This window comes from Candoia aspera, chromosome 3 (assembly GCF_035149785.1).
Source record: "Candoia aspera isolate rCanAsp1 chromosome 3, rCanAsp1.hap2, whole genome shotgun sequence".
Classification (NCBI taxonomy): domain Eukaryota; kingdom Metazoa; phylum Chordata; class Lepidosauria; order Squamata; family Boidae; genus Candoia; species Candoia aspera.
In genome coordinates this window covers 157612645-157630310 of record NC_086155.1, presented here as the reverse complement: position 1 = coordinate 157630310, position 17666 = coordinate 157612645, and the positions used below count along the sequence as shown (strand labels likewise).

Sequence of the window (17666 nt, the reverse complement as noted above, 5' to 3'; positions counted from 1 at the left end):
ATACACACGGATACACTATACAAATAGCTAAAAGAATTAATAGTTTATATGTGCATGGGCTGAATTCAGACAAACCAATCAGAATATATACATAAGGCATGGGGCCAGTGGCTGTGCCATCCATTATTATTATGATTATTCATGTGTATTGACAGAACCAATATTACCCAAGACTATTTTTCTCAGATAGACAACTTTTTTTTTTCTGTCTAATACTTAAGGTGGCTCATCTTATATTTAAGCTTATCATTCTTTCAGGTAAATGGAATAATAGGAAACAAGATTATAGAAAAGCTTTAAGAAAAACCTGATTTCACTGTTTTTCACAATCTGATAGATGAACTTAAAAAATGGGGCACGCTTAATATGTGGATCATTTTCACATTATAAGTTTATCTAGTAACAAATATGCTGACCTGAATTCTAAAATAGCCAATGCATGGGGCTTTTACTTGCATATTTTACAGTATTAGCCTGTTATTCTCATGCTGCTTAACATTTAATAGCCTCTCTCCCTACCAAAGTTTATCTCTGTTTTATTTAGCATGCAGTTTGGCAACTACTGTATACTTATGTAATGTTTATTTATGTATCCACAGAATACTGAAGGCTAGGGGCATGAAAAGACTGAAGAATACTAAACAAATTAAACTTACCCAAATTTAATCTAAGTTGTCAAATATCAATCATATTTGCTGTAATTAAAATATGTGCTGTGGAACTTGTTTCAAATCTGTTTACAAATACTACCACATGCTTGTTTCTATTTCATTCTTTGCCTCTCTGTCTGTCATATAGACAAGTACACAGCAAGATTTCCTAAGCTTTTGGGGCTGGTGGCATGAGCAGAACATATTGTGGACAATTTTGGGAAATGGTTGGATCGTGTTTGTTCATTCACAAATGGCTGCCATGGGGACATAACCAATTACAAAATTCAGATTTATTAGAATGCATTCCCTTTCCTTTTTGTCTAGGCTCTAAACTGCCCATAATTTCTATTTTCAAAAAAAGCTTAGGGAGTCCATTTGGTCATTAATGAAAATAAATGTGATGCTAGAAACTATCACTTGGTTTGCAGCATAAAGGCATCCCGTTTTTATTAATTAAAAGAGGGGGATTTTTTTAATGTAAACATCAGGTGGAACAAGAAACCTGGTACACACTAAGGAAAATCCCATAGACATGTTGATGCTCCAGAATCACATTAAGGTTTCCAGCTAACCCGGGATATTAGATTGTTCAATAACATTCTTCAGGCATTTCGGAAGTGAACCACAGACTATTCAGGTTCAGGAGATGTAGGGACAAGTATGTTACTTCAGTTTTCCTGTGCTGAACCTCCAAAAAAGGATAGGAGAAACTCCCCACTAGGCATTGTTGCCTTTTATACATGGACAGCAACATGAGAAATGGGGTTCTTGCTTCCCTCCCCAACATCCTATAGAATGTTCTTGCTTTATACTGTACAATGTATAAAGAAAATTAAGAAATGCAGGAAATTGTTTTTAGATTGCAATCTTTTCATAGTTATATGAGAATAAACCTTACTGAATCCAAACAGACTTTTTTCTCAATAGACAAACATAAGATTTTGCTGTAAAATTATAAACTTTGTTACACAATCATGGAATCTGAATGACATTTAAATAAGCTCAGTGGTATCTGTAGGAGGAGTCAAACCAGTCAGTCACATGAAATCAGCATTGTCCCACCCCATTTGTACATGCTTTGCAACCTTGCATGCACACCTAAGAGGGATGAAGCTTGTTGCATAACAGCACAACACTGTTTTCATCATTTTACTAAAAGCAGCAGGAGCTGTGGGTGCCTATGATTAAGCTTTTGATACGTCTGTCTCAGTTCCTAGTCATTTATTTGTCTAATCTGCACACAGAGAAGCTACCAGTTTACATAACATTATGGGTTTTTTTAAAGTTTTGCTGGTAAAAATGGAACAATTTACCAAATGATTTATTAACTTATTTATTATTAAAAGCTAAGTGTTGGCATCTTTTAAGCAATTTCCTTGATAATTTAAAATTGATTAAGAGGTTATTATTGCACAAGGGTATTTTCTATTATTAATTTATTGAGTTTTAAATGTATGAAGACTTACTAAATAAACAAGTCATACCTCTTCTGGACTCCTTTTGTGCCTTTGAGTCAGTCTTGGCTCCTGGCCACTATATGGACAAGTCCATGCAGTTCTCTTGGCAACATTTTTTGGAAGTGGTATGCCATTGCTTCCTCCCTAGGAAAGAGAGTAACTGAAGTCACCCAGCTGGCTTCATGCCTAAGTCAGAATTCACAGTCTCCTAGTTTCTAGTCCAGCACACCAAACTGGCTCTCTGCATAAATATGCCAGAAAACTACTTCTAAAATGATGTCTCCAACGTACTCTTTTTTGTAGCTTACTCATCAGTTGTTGATGAATTTCTCCTCATTCAAGAGACTGCTTTTTACACCTTTCAAAAACTGCTTTCTTGGCAAAAAGTATTCTTTTGATGCCAAATTTCAGTAAACTCAGTGAATGATAACAGAAATGAATGGTTGTTCAGACTATACTGAATGTATCACTTTAAAATGTTACCTTTTTTTTATTGCTGTTTTTTTTAATCCATTCAATCATGTCCAATTCTCGGAGACTGCCTGAATAAGTCCCTACAGTTTTCTTGGCAAGGTTTTTCAGACGTGGTTTGCCATTGCCTCCCTCCTAGGGCTAAGGGAGTGACTGACTCAAGGTCACCCAGCTAGTTTTGTGCCTAAGGTGGACTAGAACTCACGGTCTCCCAGTTTCTAGCCTGATGCCTTAACCACTACACCAAACTGGCTGTCTTCTGTTTAATACCCACTTTTTTTTTTCATGCGAGTAACATGCAGCCTCTTGAAGATTTTTTTTTTCCACTTTGGGGCTGGATTTAAGATAAAGTAAAAAATAATTTAATTCAAGCACTACAGTACTATTTGAGACTTCATGACATACCCATGCAATTTTCTTGGTAACAATTTAGAAGTAGTTTGCAAATGCCATCTTCTGAGTATTTTCTTTAATATCCCAGACTAGCTTACAGTCTTGGAATTCCCAGATACTAACCAGTCTAACCCAACTTAGCTTCCAATCCAAAGTGAAGCAAGTGCTGCCATCTGCTGAGACTGCCAAAAGACACCTGATATATAATATTATAGTAGTTTATATTATTAACAGTTCCAGAGAGATATTTGACTTGCATTATACTATAATAGTTAGGCTTTGTTGTGCCTGTATGGGTATGGCATTATATTCATAACTTATCCACACAGTGGGAACAGACTGGCTGTAGATTTTTCTATTCTGGAAAACAAGCATGTTACATGGAATATCTAAGCATGCCTGATAAATTATGAAGTGTGGAGCCCTTGGTGCTCTCTGAACATGGTGGTTTGCTTGCAGACGTTTCATTACCCAACTAGGTAACATCATTGAGTGAATATGGGGTTTGCTCCCTGTTTATATACAGTAGTTTGCCCTGCCAATTTTGGTTGGGGTGTGGTTTTCTTCTTAGTAGTTCCTTGATTAGGGTACAGGTAGTCCTCGACTTACAACAATTCGTTTAGTGACTGTTCAAAGTTATGATGGTGTTGGAAAAAGTGACTTGCGACCAGTCCTTGCATTTATGACCGTCGCAGCGTCCCCACAGTCACATGATCAGAATTTGGGCGCTTGGCAACCGGCAGGTATTTGTGATGGTTGCAGCATCCTGGGGCCAAGGGATCACCATCTGCGACTTTCCAGCCGGCTTCTGACAAGCAAAATCAATGGAGGACCACGTGATTCACTTAACCATATGATTCACATAACGATCGCCACAAAAGATGTAAAATTGGCTGCGGTCACGTGATGCCTTGCTTAATGACCGCACCACTTAACGACAAATTTTCAGGTCCCTGTTGTGTTTGTAAGTTGAGGCCTACCTATATTCTTTTCTGCTTGATTGTTTGCCTGGTGTTAATCCCTGCTTATCTGGGACTTACAGAGATTACATAGTGATGTATAGTAGTAATAACACTCCCATACATCAAAAACATCTCAGAAACTAACAACAGAATGTTACAACCACACAGCATGACCATAGCACACAAACCAACTAAAGCCCTCCAAAACATCTTAAATAAAACAAAAGACCTAGTAGCCCAAGAAGAAAAAACAGGAGTCATCTATAACATACAGTGTAAGGACTGTAACAGCCACTATGTAGGACAGGCAGGCAGAAGACTAGCAGAGTGCATCCATGAACACCAACTAGCAGTCAGAAGACACAATGAAAACTCCTTAATCTCAAAACATACGGACAGGCTCAACCATAGTTTCAACTGGGAAACAGCATCCTAGAGGAAGCTGAATCCAAAAATGCTAGGGAATTCCTGGAAGCTTGGCATTCAGACAAGTCATCAACAGGCACATAGAGATAAACTATACTTACAGATCATTCAAGAGAGACAACAATAAAGCTAAGAAAGAAACAAAAAGACCAGAACACATCCCCTCCAGCAGCCAACACCCAGATAAGCAGCAATTAACTCCAGACAAACAAACAAGCAGAAAACAATACCCTAATCAAGAAACTACCAAGGAGAAAACCACACCCCACCAACACTGGCAGGGCAAGCTACTGTATAAAAACAGGGAGCAAACCCCATACTCACTCACACTGATGATGTTTCCTAGTTGTGTAATGAAATGTTGGTAAGTAAACAACCAAGCTCGGAAAGCACCAAGGACTCCACAGTTCAACCCTGAGCTACAGATATTCTCTTCTGTTGGAAATTATGAAGTCTCAGTTTTTTAAAAAGGACACAATTTTGTTGTTCACCTGATTTGTAACTTGTTTTTGCTGGGATAAATACTTATTTTGTGGAAAGGAACCTAAAAGTATATATTCTGAAAAATCTGAATGTAAAAAAAGAAATTTCAATTTTCACATTATTTGTTTTTCCTTCTTTTAAAAATGTGCAGTGTTTGTAATGTAAATATCATTTTCTGGAAATTTATAGTAAGATTTTTACCAACGTTTAACCAGCAATTCCTTTACTGAATTCTATAGAGCACATGTGCGCATACACACACACACGCACACATACACACAAACTAGCCTTCCCTAATTTTGTGTCCTTATATACCCATGGTAGAGTTGAAATCCAACATCAGGAAGCTACCAGGTTAGAAAAAGCTGCTTTACAGAGTTATGGCCAGAACATTTTTGTCTTTTTCCTCCTTTTGTCTTCATATTTGTTGCTTTTATTGGCAGGAAGACAGTGCTGATTTGAAGTGCCAGCTTCAGTTTGCCAAAGAGGAAGCAGTACTAATGCGTAAGAAGATGGCCAAGCTAAGCAGGGAGAAAGATGAACTGGAACAAGAACTTCAAAAGTACAAGTCCATCTATGGGGATGTGGAAAGTCCTCTCCCCATTGGAGAAGCTGGAGGACCACCCAGCACAAGAGAAGCTGAACTGAAGCTTCGTTTAAAACTGGTGGAAGAAGAAGCTAACATATTGGGCAGAAAGCTAGTAGAACTAGAGGTGGAAAACAGAGGTATTAAGGCTGAGATGGAGGATATGAGATGCCAGTATGAAAGAATATGTCTTAGCCAGGAACGTGTTTCAAGCATTCCTACCTCACCTTATGGTGACCCTGTGGAATCAGCTGCAGAGTTGCGCCATCATTTGCAGTTTGTAGAAGAAGAAGCAGAACTGCTTAGGAGATCAATCTCTGAAATTGAAGATCACAATAAGCAGTTAACAAATGAATTAAATAAATTCAAGGTTGACCCTGGACAAGAATCTGGTTGGTTTGATGAAAATGTCTCCAAATGCAGTGGATCCTTACAAGAAGAACTGAAATCAGCTCGGATGCAAATCAATGAATTGAGTGGAAAAGTGATGAAACTCCAGTATGAAAATCGTGTACTGTTATCTAATGTGCAGCGCTATGATCTTGCCTCTCACCTAGGATTGTGGTCATCCAGCCCCAGGGACAGTGATGCTGAGAGTGAGACAGGGAAGAAAGAGTGTGAGAGTGAAGAAAGTCATCTACCTCAACCAAGGAGAGAGGGACCTATTGGGGGTGAAAGTGATTCTGAAGATGTATATGAAAAGACATCAGGTTTTGGGAGTGGGAAGCAATCGGAAGTTAGTAACCTGTGTTCCACTGAATTAACAAGGGCCAAAGAGAATTCGGAATCATTGATCAATATCAGGTGTGAGGCTGAAAGGCTTGAAAGAGCTATGGAACGTCTTATCATTGATACAGACAGTTTAATATATGAAACAAAAGTCCACATAAATAGCAGTGCTTCCTCTGAGCAATTTTTTAAAAACGATGAAAAAAAAGGAAGCAAGAATGAACCAGAACTTTTAAACACTATTAATTCAAGGATGAAACATTTTCAGAAAGAACTGCAAACCTTCTTGGAGAAGGTTGACAACATTGGGGCTGGCTTCAAAGAACAGCTAGAAGATCTTTCCCCTCTTCCTCACCTTACAGAATCCTCTAGTTTTCTATCCACAATGACATCCATCTCTCGAGATTCACCCATTGGAAACCAAGGAAAGGAATTAATTATAGATTTCCAGGTAGGTGGACTACTTGCTTCCTTTAAGTTTTTGTTAGTCTTGTAGCTGCCTTCTGGTGCTAATTTCACCTTTGGTTGTTTTGTTATGATTTTGAAAAGTAAATTATAAAATATTTGTAAGTTCTTCTTTTTAACTCTCTGCTATTATGGTACAGAGGCTGTTCCTTGTGACAAAAAGGCTAATAGAAATAAACAGCATCTGAGTCTTTTGTTGTTTATTATATTGGATGCTATATTTTATTAATTACTGTTTTGTTATGATATTAACAAAACACAAATGCACATACTTTTCTCTAACACTTTTAATATGAAATGTATTTTCTAAAGGTCTTGCCAAAAATAAAAATCCAAAATGAAATACTATTAAAAAGCCTGCTTTTAGTTCTTTCACATAGGCAAGGGGTGAGCAAAAAGGCAGTATAGCCAACAAAAGACTGCCTTTCATAATGCATTTCCCCATATTTATACTGTCATAGCTGCCATACTGAATAGGGATTTTTCTGCACAGCACAAGTAAGGTTGGAAGAGCCTTATATTCCCATATGCTCCATAACTTATACGCTTGCTGTTGGTTTGACTCATGCATCCCCATTGCATGCGCCTCATAACCAGTATTTGCATTCTTTCCCTTCTCTTTCTCTTGTTTGCTTTTCAGATGTTTCAGCCCATTATTTTGCTCATCCTTATTTTAGTTTTGTTCTCTTCACTTGCTTATGCCACTGCATTTAAGTTGATTTTTCTATTCACACTTTTTTTTGTCTTGTAGTTTTTTCAATTGCCTACCTTATCCATTTTTGTTTTTTGTTTTAATCTCCTGTCCTGATTTTTTATGTTACAATCTCCACCCATACACCTAACAGTCCAAACAAAAGGATCAGATGGAATGGCAGCTCAGCCAAGACCATGGAGATGAGAAAGAGATTCATCAACAACGAAGCACCACCGAACCACATGGCAGAACTGATGGAGACCTTAAATTCTACAGGCCAGGAAACAGTTGTTTCAGTCTAGAGGTTAGCACAGCTGAATAAAAATTCCTTGAAATGGAGAAGTAATTGTTCATCATAGAAGCTAAGGCAAAGCAGAGGGAATAATTCATATAAGCCACTACAATTTGCATTTAACTATACAATCTGTACCTAATTTTTTAATGAAATAGAAATCTGACCATTTTTAGCATTTTTCTATGATAACCATCACCAATACAGGTAATCCTTGTTTAGCAACTGACTTGTTTAACAACCATTTGCAATTATAATGGTGATGAAATAGGAACTTTGACCAGTCCTTGCATTTATGACTTTCACAATTCTGTAAAGCAAAAGAAAACTGAAATAAGACGTAAGCACAGTCAGTTTCACTTAGTGACCACTTTGCTTAAAGACCAAGTTGCTGGTCCCAATTGTGGTCGTTAAACAAGGACTACCTACAGTATATAGCTATAGTACATCTGGAAGTAAAGAACCAGAATCTCATGTGTGAAACTAGAATATTACCATGTTTCATATAGCTCTAGAAAATCCTTGGAAGTTAAATTTTATGTTTCAGCACTCTTGCAGACTCTGATGCTTTCACAGTTGTGATATAATGCATCCCTTTATGATTTCCAGAAATTAGAAAATAAGTTCCATTAACTCTTGTACTTTTTTAATATAAAAATTCTAAACTATAAGTGATTTTGATTTATGGACAAGATCCCACATCCCTTTTATGAATAAAATCTCTCAAAATGTATATAAATAATGTTTACAGTTTATATCAGTCATTCTTAACCCAACACTCTCCAGATGGGTTGGGCCTCAACTGCCACAATTTAAAACTAGCATGAATAAATACTACACTGTTTTAAATGGACATTGAAGTCCAACCCATCTGGAGTGACACTAAATTGTGCAAAAAGCTATTGTATGTTCATTTCTTCCATTCTTTTAGTTCAGAACAACAGCCTTCAACACACAGAGCTCCATGGCCACTTTGAAGGCACTGGATTGTTAGATCTTACTTTTAGTCATATACGTTTTATTGAGAATTGCCATAAGAATTCTCAATAAATCAAATGTCTGGTTGATAAATTAACTTTGTAGATTGAAGGGGGGGATAGATTGGTGGTTCAGGGAAGCAAAACGTAGCATTCTGATTTCATATATGCAAGCCTTGGATTGATTGATTGATTGATTGATTTAATTGTGATTCAGCTATGCTCAAGATGAATGAACAGGATATATCCTCAAGAAAAATAGAACATTAATATTAGCAGAAGTATTATACTTTGGAAGTACATTGATAAGCTAAATGGCCTGGGTTGTTAAAAAGCATGTTCTCTTACATTTTTTCTAAGGTCCAAGACTGCCAACTTGGTACTAGATTCCCTCTTCATGGAAGAAAAACATGCAAATTGTCCCAAAAGCAGAGACTCTATATGTTTTCAAAAACAAGTAGTCAGTTTGTTCAAAGGACTTTTACCCAAATGCAGGAAAGGATTACTAACTTGTTGTGGTGGGGTGGCGTCAATAGCTTTAATGATCCTGATAGTAATGCAGATGAGAGTGGGAGTTCCAAGTAGGAACACCCTTGCTGATAGGGTGAAAGAGTGGTATAACGTTAACAGTAATCCACAATAAGGGGAAAGATAGGTAGAGCTGCACAGATATGAGGGAAGATAATGCAGCTATGAGAAGGAATTCCCAAATCAAACTCAAAGGAAGACAATGGCAAATGATTTCTGTATAGTTGCCAAGAAAACTCTATGGACATGGCTGAAACATTTAGACAAGTTTATGTGATAGACTAAGCAACCCATGTTCTACTAGGTTATCATTTCAGAGATATTTCCTTACCAGATGCCTCAATGCCTTCAACAATGGCAAAGCTTCTAATGTACTGCCTTTACTGGAAAAGTTCTTAAAAATTCAACGAGTTATTCAGAGATGTGTCTGCCTTGAAAGTAGCCAATGTTGAACTGTATAGCAGTCAAACTGTCCTGTTCAGACTAAGCACCAGACAGGTTCTCAAAGAATATCCTTTATTAAATAACTATTTACAATAAGTAAGTCCTTGATATGCAAGACTGGGTTAAACAAGTCCAACTGGCCGACTGGATCCGACTGGAACACGAAGGCTGGAGGCAACAGTTCTCGAACTGGAACAGTACTGGAACGACACTGACGCTGAATCTCTGACTCACTGGATCTGGGATCAGGACTACGAACAACAAACAGGGATGAACTGAAGATATGGAGCAGGACTTGAACTCAGAGCAAGGTTAGACTCAGCTGGGGGTTCTAGACTAGGCTGGGTACTCTGAACTGAAGACTTGAAGACAAGGCTTGAAACTGGAGCAAGGCTGGACTCGGCTGGAATCCCCAGACTAGACTGGATTCTCTGGACTGGAAACTTGGAGCAAGGCTTGGAACTTGGAACTAGGCTGGTCTTGGCTGGAAGCCCCAAACTAGGCTGGATTCTCTGAACTGGAAACTTGGAGCAAGGCTTGGAACTTGGATCTAGACTGGACTAGGCTGGAAGCCCCAGACTAGGCTGTATTCTCTGAACTGGAAACTTGGAGCAAGGCTTGGAACTTGGATCTAGGCTGGACTCAGCTGGAAGCCCTGGACTAGGCTGTATTCTCTGGACTGGAAGCTTGGAGCAAAGCTTGGAAACTGGAACTAGGCTGGTCTCGGCTGGAAGCCCTGGACTAGGCTGGATTCTCTGTGTTGAAGGCTGGAAGCAAGGCTTGGAACTTGGAACTCGGCTGGACTCAGCTGGAAACCCCTGACTAAGCTGGCAACCAGATCCTGAACATGATAGGTGTGAAATTTCTGAACACAACAGAGCATGCGAAGCGCTGGTGCGCAGGACTGAAGGCAAATGGCAGCGCTGGAATGTCAAGTCTTGCCCACACTGCTGAGGAGATTGCAGAGTTTCATGGCTGGAAGCAAGGCAAAGGCTGCTGGGCACGGCTGACGCTGATTCCTTGCTGACAGCAGATGCAGGATTCAATTCGTCTTCGGAGTGGAGCTCGAATGCTGGTTCCTCTTCGGCCTCAGACGCTGACTCCGACACCGGTAAGGACTCTTCTCCCAAAACTGCAGGCTTAGAGGATCGGTTGTCTCCAGCAGCTTGCTCTATGTGTGGCTGCCTTTTATCCCGATCTTTGGCGCACTTGGAGTCTCCTGTAGCCAGTCAGGCTGCCTTCTCCTTTGCACGCTTTTCAGCCTGTCTCTGGCGCACGCTGATTGGCGTATTCAATTCCTCCTCCGGATCTCACCCAATCAGCGTTGTGGATTCTTCCCGCTCTGCTGAGTCGTGCTGGAGTTTCGTTTCTCTGATTCCAGCCCAGTAAGTTTCTAATTCCTCCTCAGACTCAGAAATAGTTTCACTTACCAAGTCAGAGGCAAGCTTGGTTCTGACACAAACATCAAGAGTTGACCACAGGAAATGTTTTATGACATTTTGTATTATGTCACAAAATGTTTTATGATAATGTTTATGTCATAAAATGTTTTATAAAATTTGCCAAATTTCTATTCCATGGGAGTCATGGGTCCTGGATTTTGGATGCATTCTGTAAGTTAGCTCATTTGAGGTACCTTCATTCAAAAACTGTTGCCCTACGATGCACCGTTTTGCCCAGTTAATGGTTACAAGTATCAAACAGATCCAAGAGTTTTAGTAGTATACAGATGAAGAGACTCCAAATAGAAAGACATTCATTTTCACAAATATAACTAGAGATGATAACATAGTCAGATAAAACCTGCAAAGAAATCTGGTCATTTTACAAGGAGAGATGTAACTGGTACATGGAATATGAGACGTATAAACAAAGAAAACTTTCTTGAAGTGAAAATGTGTTTGGAATAAGTGAACAGGGCCACTTTAATTCAGTTAATATAATATGTATCAGGGTATGAGGCCACCCAAAAGAGTAGAATGGCAGTGATACTCCAAAAGGCTATTGTAGATATGTGCTTAGCTATAACCCAATAAATGTGTCAGTGAGCATTAATGTTATATAAGAATATTTACTTACTACAGAGACAGTGGTGAAAGACACTGAAGAATTACTAAATGCAAAAACAAGAAGTGCTAAATGCAGTATCAGGAAAAGAACATTGTACTACAAATGAGTGACTGGAATGTAAAAGTTGTAGAAATTTAGAATCTGAAATTACAGAAGAATTGGATTGGGTAAAATGTAATAATGGAGAAGGTTAACAGAACTTTGCAAAGGTAATTCTTTGCTTATTAAGAGCATCAGTTTCAAGCCACATACAGTAAATGTAGACTTTACATATGGGCATTGCTGGATATACAACATCAGAATAAAATTTAATACATATAGGTAGCTCTCACTTAATGACCACAATTGGGGCCGGAATTTTAGTTACTAAGTGAAACAATCAATAAGCAAATCCAACTCGATTTTACTACCATTTTTGTGGCAATCGTTAAGTGGATCGCCATGGGCATTAAGTGAACCAGGTGGTTGTTAAGCAAATCACACATTTGCTTGCCCCATTGATTTTGCTTGCCAGAACGCAGCCATGAAGGTCGAAAATGGCGATCATGTGACCACAAGACACTGCGATGGTCATAAATGCGAACCAGTTGCCAAGCACCCAAGTCATGATCATGTGACTTCGGGGAAGCTGCAGTGGTCATAAGTATGAGGACTAGTCGTAAGTCAATTTTTCAGCACCATCGTAAGTCCAAACCATCACTAAGTGAATGGTTGTTAAGCCAGGACTACCTGTAATAGGAAAGAGAAGATATAGAAGTGAGGTCCAGTCAGCCATAGCACTTTGAAGTGCAGATTACAGAACAGACCATATGTACAGATGCCAAATATATGAATTAAAGAGAATAAGGGTGGCAGCAAGATTTGACTTGGAGCCTTAGAACATAACATCAGTGAAAGAAACAGATTCAGTATGCTATGCAGAAAAGAAGCTAAGGGACTATAGACATAACAGACATCATGAAAACTAAGTGGAAAAAGTGTTCTCAGAGTTCCAAAGAAAAGATTCAGCTGATTTTCAAAACAAACTACTATAAGAGCCAAAGTAAGAGATGAAGTGATGTGTGACACTTGAACACATCTGCATCACTTCAAGCAAAAAAAAAGGAACAGAATTTAAATAACGTCAATGAACAGAAGAAAATAAAGGAAAATGAGAGATGTTTTTAAGAAGATCAGACAATTCATGGGAAAAGTCACAGTTAAGGTAGCTCTAGTACTCATGGAGGAGATGTAATAGAGGCAAATGAAATTAAAGGTGGAAAGTCTATACTTAAGCTCTTTACGAACAGGTTATATAATCAGAACAATTTGTAGAGACATAATATATGAATGACCCTTCTTCCCTAGAAAATGAGATATGACAAGCAATAGACCAGTGGTCAAATAAGAAAGCACCAGGATCAGATGAAATACCCGTTGAACTATTTAAAGCTGCAGGAGAACAAGCAGTTAAAGTGCTAACAACTGAGAGCAAATTCTCACACAGTCACAAGCAAAGAGCCTTAGACCAGATAAGCTGATGTAGGACATGCAGTTTGGAATATCTGGATTCATTGAAAGGGATACCCAGACACAGACATATTTGCCAATTCTGTTTGCAATACACACACAACCTGGGACTGCTAATGTGCCTTCCAATCTTCCCAAAACACCTACTGATTTTTCGGACTCTGATGGAGAAGAAGCCAGGTTGGATAACAAGGGGAAAACAATGGGTTTATCGCTTAGATACAAACCAGCATTCACAGGATACTAACGGACAACAATGGATACTGCCTAAATTGTACCAGAAATATTTTTTTCCTGCCCGGTTGTGATCCTCCTGGGTGGATAATTCTGATCTGAGGAGTATTTCTGATTAAAAAGTCACAACCTCCCCCAACATACAGTACATCTCTCTGGAGGAGATGGAGATTTCTCCCCCCTACCCTCTCTGGGCTCTTTGAACAGGAGAAAAGGGAGGATGGAGTACAGATTCCTTTCCCTCCAGAGGATAGAAGGGAGAAGAGCTCTTCAGCCTCAACAGAGATCTTTAGAGAATAAATAATCACAGTTCTTCTGGGGATATGGTGTGGCAGCAAATTCTCAAATAGTTACAAGCAAATGGCCTGATACCAGATCAACCCATTGCCAAACAAGAGACAGATGAAACTATTCCTGCCTGAGAGTGGCTTCTAGCCTGTTACATAATATAGTCAGCAGAAAGAGGCATAAGAATTTAAATCTCACTTTCCCTTCAAATAGGACTTGTGTTATATATACAGCAATTACTTGTTTCAGTAAATCTACTTACCAGAGCTTTGGTATCCTTGGAAGTCTATTTTTTCAGTTTCTGAGAAAAGTCTGACAATAGCTCTATGACAACAAATACAGAATAAAGACTCTTGTCTGGAGATTGGAAAAGATTAGTGTATATTCTCATACTAAAGACAGATATGCATGAGAATATGCAAATTATTGAATCATTGCAGTAATTGTTCACATAGGTTTTGTTTAAAATCTTACGAAGAAGAATAAATCCATGTATGAATAACGATGAAGAAAATACAAGAAGTGAAGTTGATATTTTCTTAAGCCCAGGAATAAAGATGGACAGTATGCTGGGAGAGCAGAGGTTAATTCTGGAGAAGGTAGTGATAAATTTTGATCATGAAATACAAGGATAAACTCTGGCATCAACAGTCAAGCAGTGGTCTTTCCAGTTGAAATGTAATGCTGCAAAAACTGGACATAGAGGAAAAGCAAAAAAAAAGAGAGAGAGAGATAAGACCACTTCAGATTATGAACCTGGAGAAGGTTACTAAGAGCATTACAGGCTGTAAGAAGAACCAGTCGGTCTTGAAATAAATAAAAACTATTTCATTCAAAGGATGATTAGTGAGAAAAAACTCACACTTGTGTATCTGATGCAAAAGAATTATAGCAGAAAAACAACTACGCTTGGCAAGTCAGGGAAGTTGAAGGAGATAATGGATAAAGCAGATGGACAGGATCAAGGTGATGATAGGAATGTCTTTGGAAAAACTACAGAGTTATTACCACAGAGAAATAAAGATGACAAATATTTGTCCATGCAGTCATTAAAAGTTGATCCTGATCTGATGGCCCCTAACTAAGTAGTATAACCAAGAAACTATAACTTATGTGTGTAAAATGTATCTTAAAAGAATTTTAAGAAGTTTTAATTTTGGTTACATTCAGCAGCATAATTCCAGTGATTACAGCAACATTCCTTTACATAGTTTCCTATTAATAAGCTCATCAAACACAATGGAATATACAGTATTTCTGGCTTGAACATGCATAGGATCAGACTGCAGGTAACTGAAGTGCTCTTTTTTATAGAGTTCAATAGACTTGCAGTTTGTTCATATATCAGCATAATAAAATTAAATAACTATAATCTTTCAAGAGGAAGTGCAAGGTTCAGTTATGCTGTGCAGATCAGACAAAGGTCAGATAGCATCTGTAACTAAGATGTTCAAATTAGTTAAGCATTGCCAAAAGCATAAACCAGACTCCTCTGGCTAAAAAATAGATACAATTTCTAATATTTTTTGCCATTCAAACCCACTGACAGGATGTCAGTAAAATGAATCATCAGGTTTAAAAATTGTCACTATTATTTAATGCCCTTCCCCCTTTAATTTTAACATTAGCTTATGAAATTCAGAAGCCTTGGCTGCCTAGCTCTGTCTCATCTTTTCTGCTTTTAGATTAAGAATTAAAAAGTACAGAGCACAAGAAGAAGAGAATGCTGCAGACATTTTAATTAATGAATTAACTTCTTATATACTGCCATGTAGGGCTTCTTTCAACCATTTAATTCTAATCTAATAAATTAATTCTTCTGGAGTAGGCATTGGGTTTGCTTTTTTATTTCTTTTAAAATAAGCATATGGGTCTGCTCCTGTTTGGGACTGCTGTATCCCCCCCATACTGTATACAAACACCTAATATGTCAATAAAGAGAGAGACAGAGAGAGAGAGAAGCTTACAAGACATCTTCTTCCTAGCGTTATTCCCGTGCTATGGCAGGGTCCACTTGTCGGCATATCCGTCTCCATTTGACTCAATCCAAGGCATCTTCAGGGGTGACGTTCATGCTTACAAGATGTCACTTGCCATTTTTTTTTTCTTTTACTTAGAGTAGATACATAGCACTCAGACCTGTTTTTTGCACCCCTAGAGCTACTAAGGATGCTATTGAATTTCAGTGGCAAATTGCAAAAAGCATGATTTCCAATGTATGAAAACATTTTTTTAAAAAAGCCATAATCCAGAAATCTCAAAATTCTCTCTTACATGCATGATCAGCCATGAGAATACAAAAAATGCCTGGGGAGGGAAGGATTAGTCTTCCCCATGTATAGGGTCCCATTCCAAACTAAGGTCCTGCATATTTGCTTTAAAGCCGTGTTAGGGAAATGTTGCGCAATGCTATGAGCTTTTGTAGAATTTAAGTAGAACCACATTGTTGCCTGAAATTTCACAGTCTTACATAAGAAAAACAGATTGGTTTTTAATTTAATCGTGGAGCTCCATTAGCAGCCATTTAGGCATACTGCAAGTATTCTGATGCCTGTGTGCACTATTGGTGATTACCACTTAAAGATAAATAAGATTATTGCAGATTACACAATTAATGTAATGTGAAGCTTAACCATAATCACCTTCTCAGATCATGTTAGTTGTTACATTAAATCAGACCAGAATGGCAAAAATGAACATTTAGCTCCTTTTTTTTTTTGGATAGAAATTTTATCATTGATATCCTAATGATTATCTAGCTTTATTATCTTTGAAAAGACTGTTGGCCAGTGTTGGCAGCAATATGGAACATTTATTGTGGCTTAATATAGTCCCAGTTAAAAATTTAAGAAAAAAATTCTTCCTATTTAAATTTCTTATGTACAGTATCTTTAAATTCAATGTGACAGATTAATTACAGACAATATAAATCTTCTATCTTGCGTTCTGTTAGTCTCATTCCTTTAAATTGCTACTGTTGTTCAAACAGCATTAGGTCTTATTAGTGTAAAGTGTTATTAGAATGTATTTATGTCAACTCTTTGGTTAAGTACATGCTGCAAGGGAAACTGTCAGGGCAGCCACGCTCAGAATAAGACTCAGACTCACTTAGAAGGTCTAAGGATTTCTGGTTTTATTTGAACGGTGTGCGTGCAAAGAGAAAGACGGGAATCCTTATGTGGTGACAGGGTGCCCTGTTTATACTTTGTTGGCGGACATTGTGCTTCTCTACCCTCGGGCCAGGACCGGATGGGTGCTTGAGACCTCGATGCGTCAGCTGATGGGCGATCCCGGCGATCTCCTTTGTCTCCCTGTCTTCGTCCGGACCGGGTGCGTCCCCTGAAGGTGTATCCCCGATCTTCTGATAGGCGTTAACTACTGCCTGATGGGTGCTCCCATTATGTTGGCCATTACTCTGTGGACATGCGTGCCTGAGGGAGGTGTGAATGCATCCCCGGGGGAAATGGGAAGGCGTTCCCCTTGCCTCTTGATGGGTGCTAAGTTTGGTCTGAAGGGCTTATCTATTGTGTTGGGGGTTCCCTTCTGGATATGGGTGCTTGAGTGATTTAGGGATTATGCTTATCCCTTCCTCTTACCTAATGTGCATGTTCCCCGTTGTGATGCACATATGCCTTGCAACGGGGAACATGACAGAAACTGATAATTTTAAAATGCCTCAAGTAAAATACTTTTTTTTATTTCTTAAAAACAATAATTCAGCCACTTTGATAAAGAAGAGATAAACACATGTGGAGAGGCTTATGCAGTTAATTACTTATGAACACAGCATGTTTCATCCATCGGGTGGGAAAACTATCTTTCTAAATCTGTTAATAGGAACTGACTGTCAAATCAAAGAATTTCATTGTCTCCCAATCCTTATTCCAGACTGGAGTCCTGCATACTTTCTTTAGAGCAAATAAACACACATTTGGTAATTAATGTAACATGTTGCTTGATCCATAGTATTATTTCACTCAGTCTTATAAACAGCATGGAATACTG

General features: G+C 38.4%; 1 protein-coding gene across 1 annotated transcript in view; it reads left to right on the top strand.

Annotated features, from left to right (window-relative positions):
• MTCL1 (microtubule crosslinking factor 1) overlaps positions 1-17666 on the top strand; it is a 141003-nt gene that overhangs the window by 70435 nt on the left and 52902 nt on the right. The window contains exons 5-6 of the mRNA XM_063299115.1: positions 5289-6611; positions 7471-7623. Coding sequence (XP_063155185.1) covers positions 5289-6611; positions 7471-7623 — 1476 coding nt within the window. The remainder of the gene's footprint in view (positions 1-5288; positions 6612-7470; positions 7624-17666) is intronic.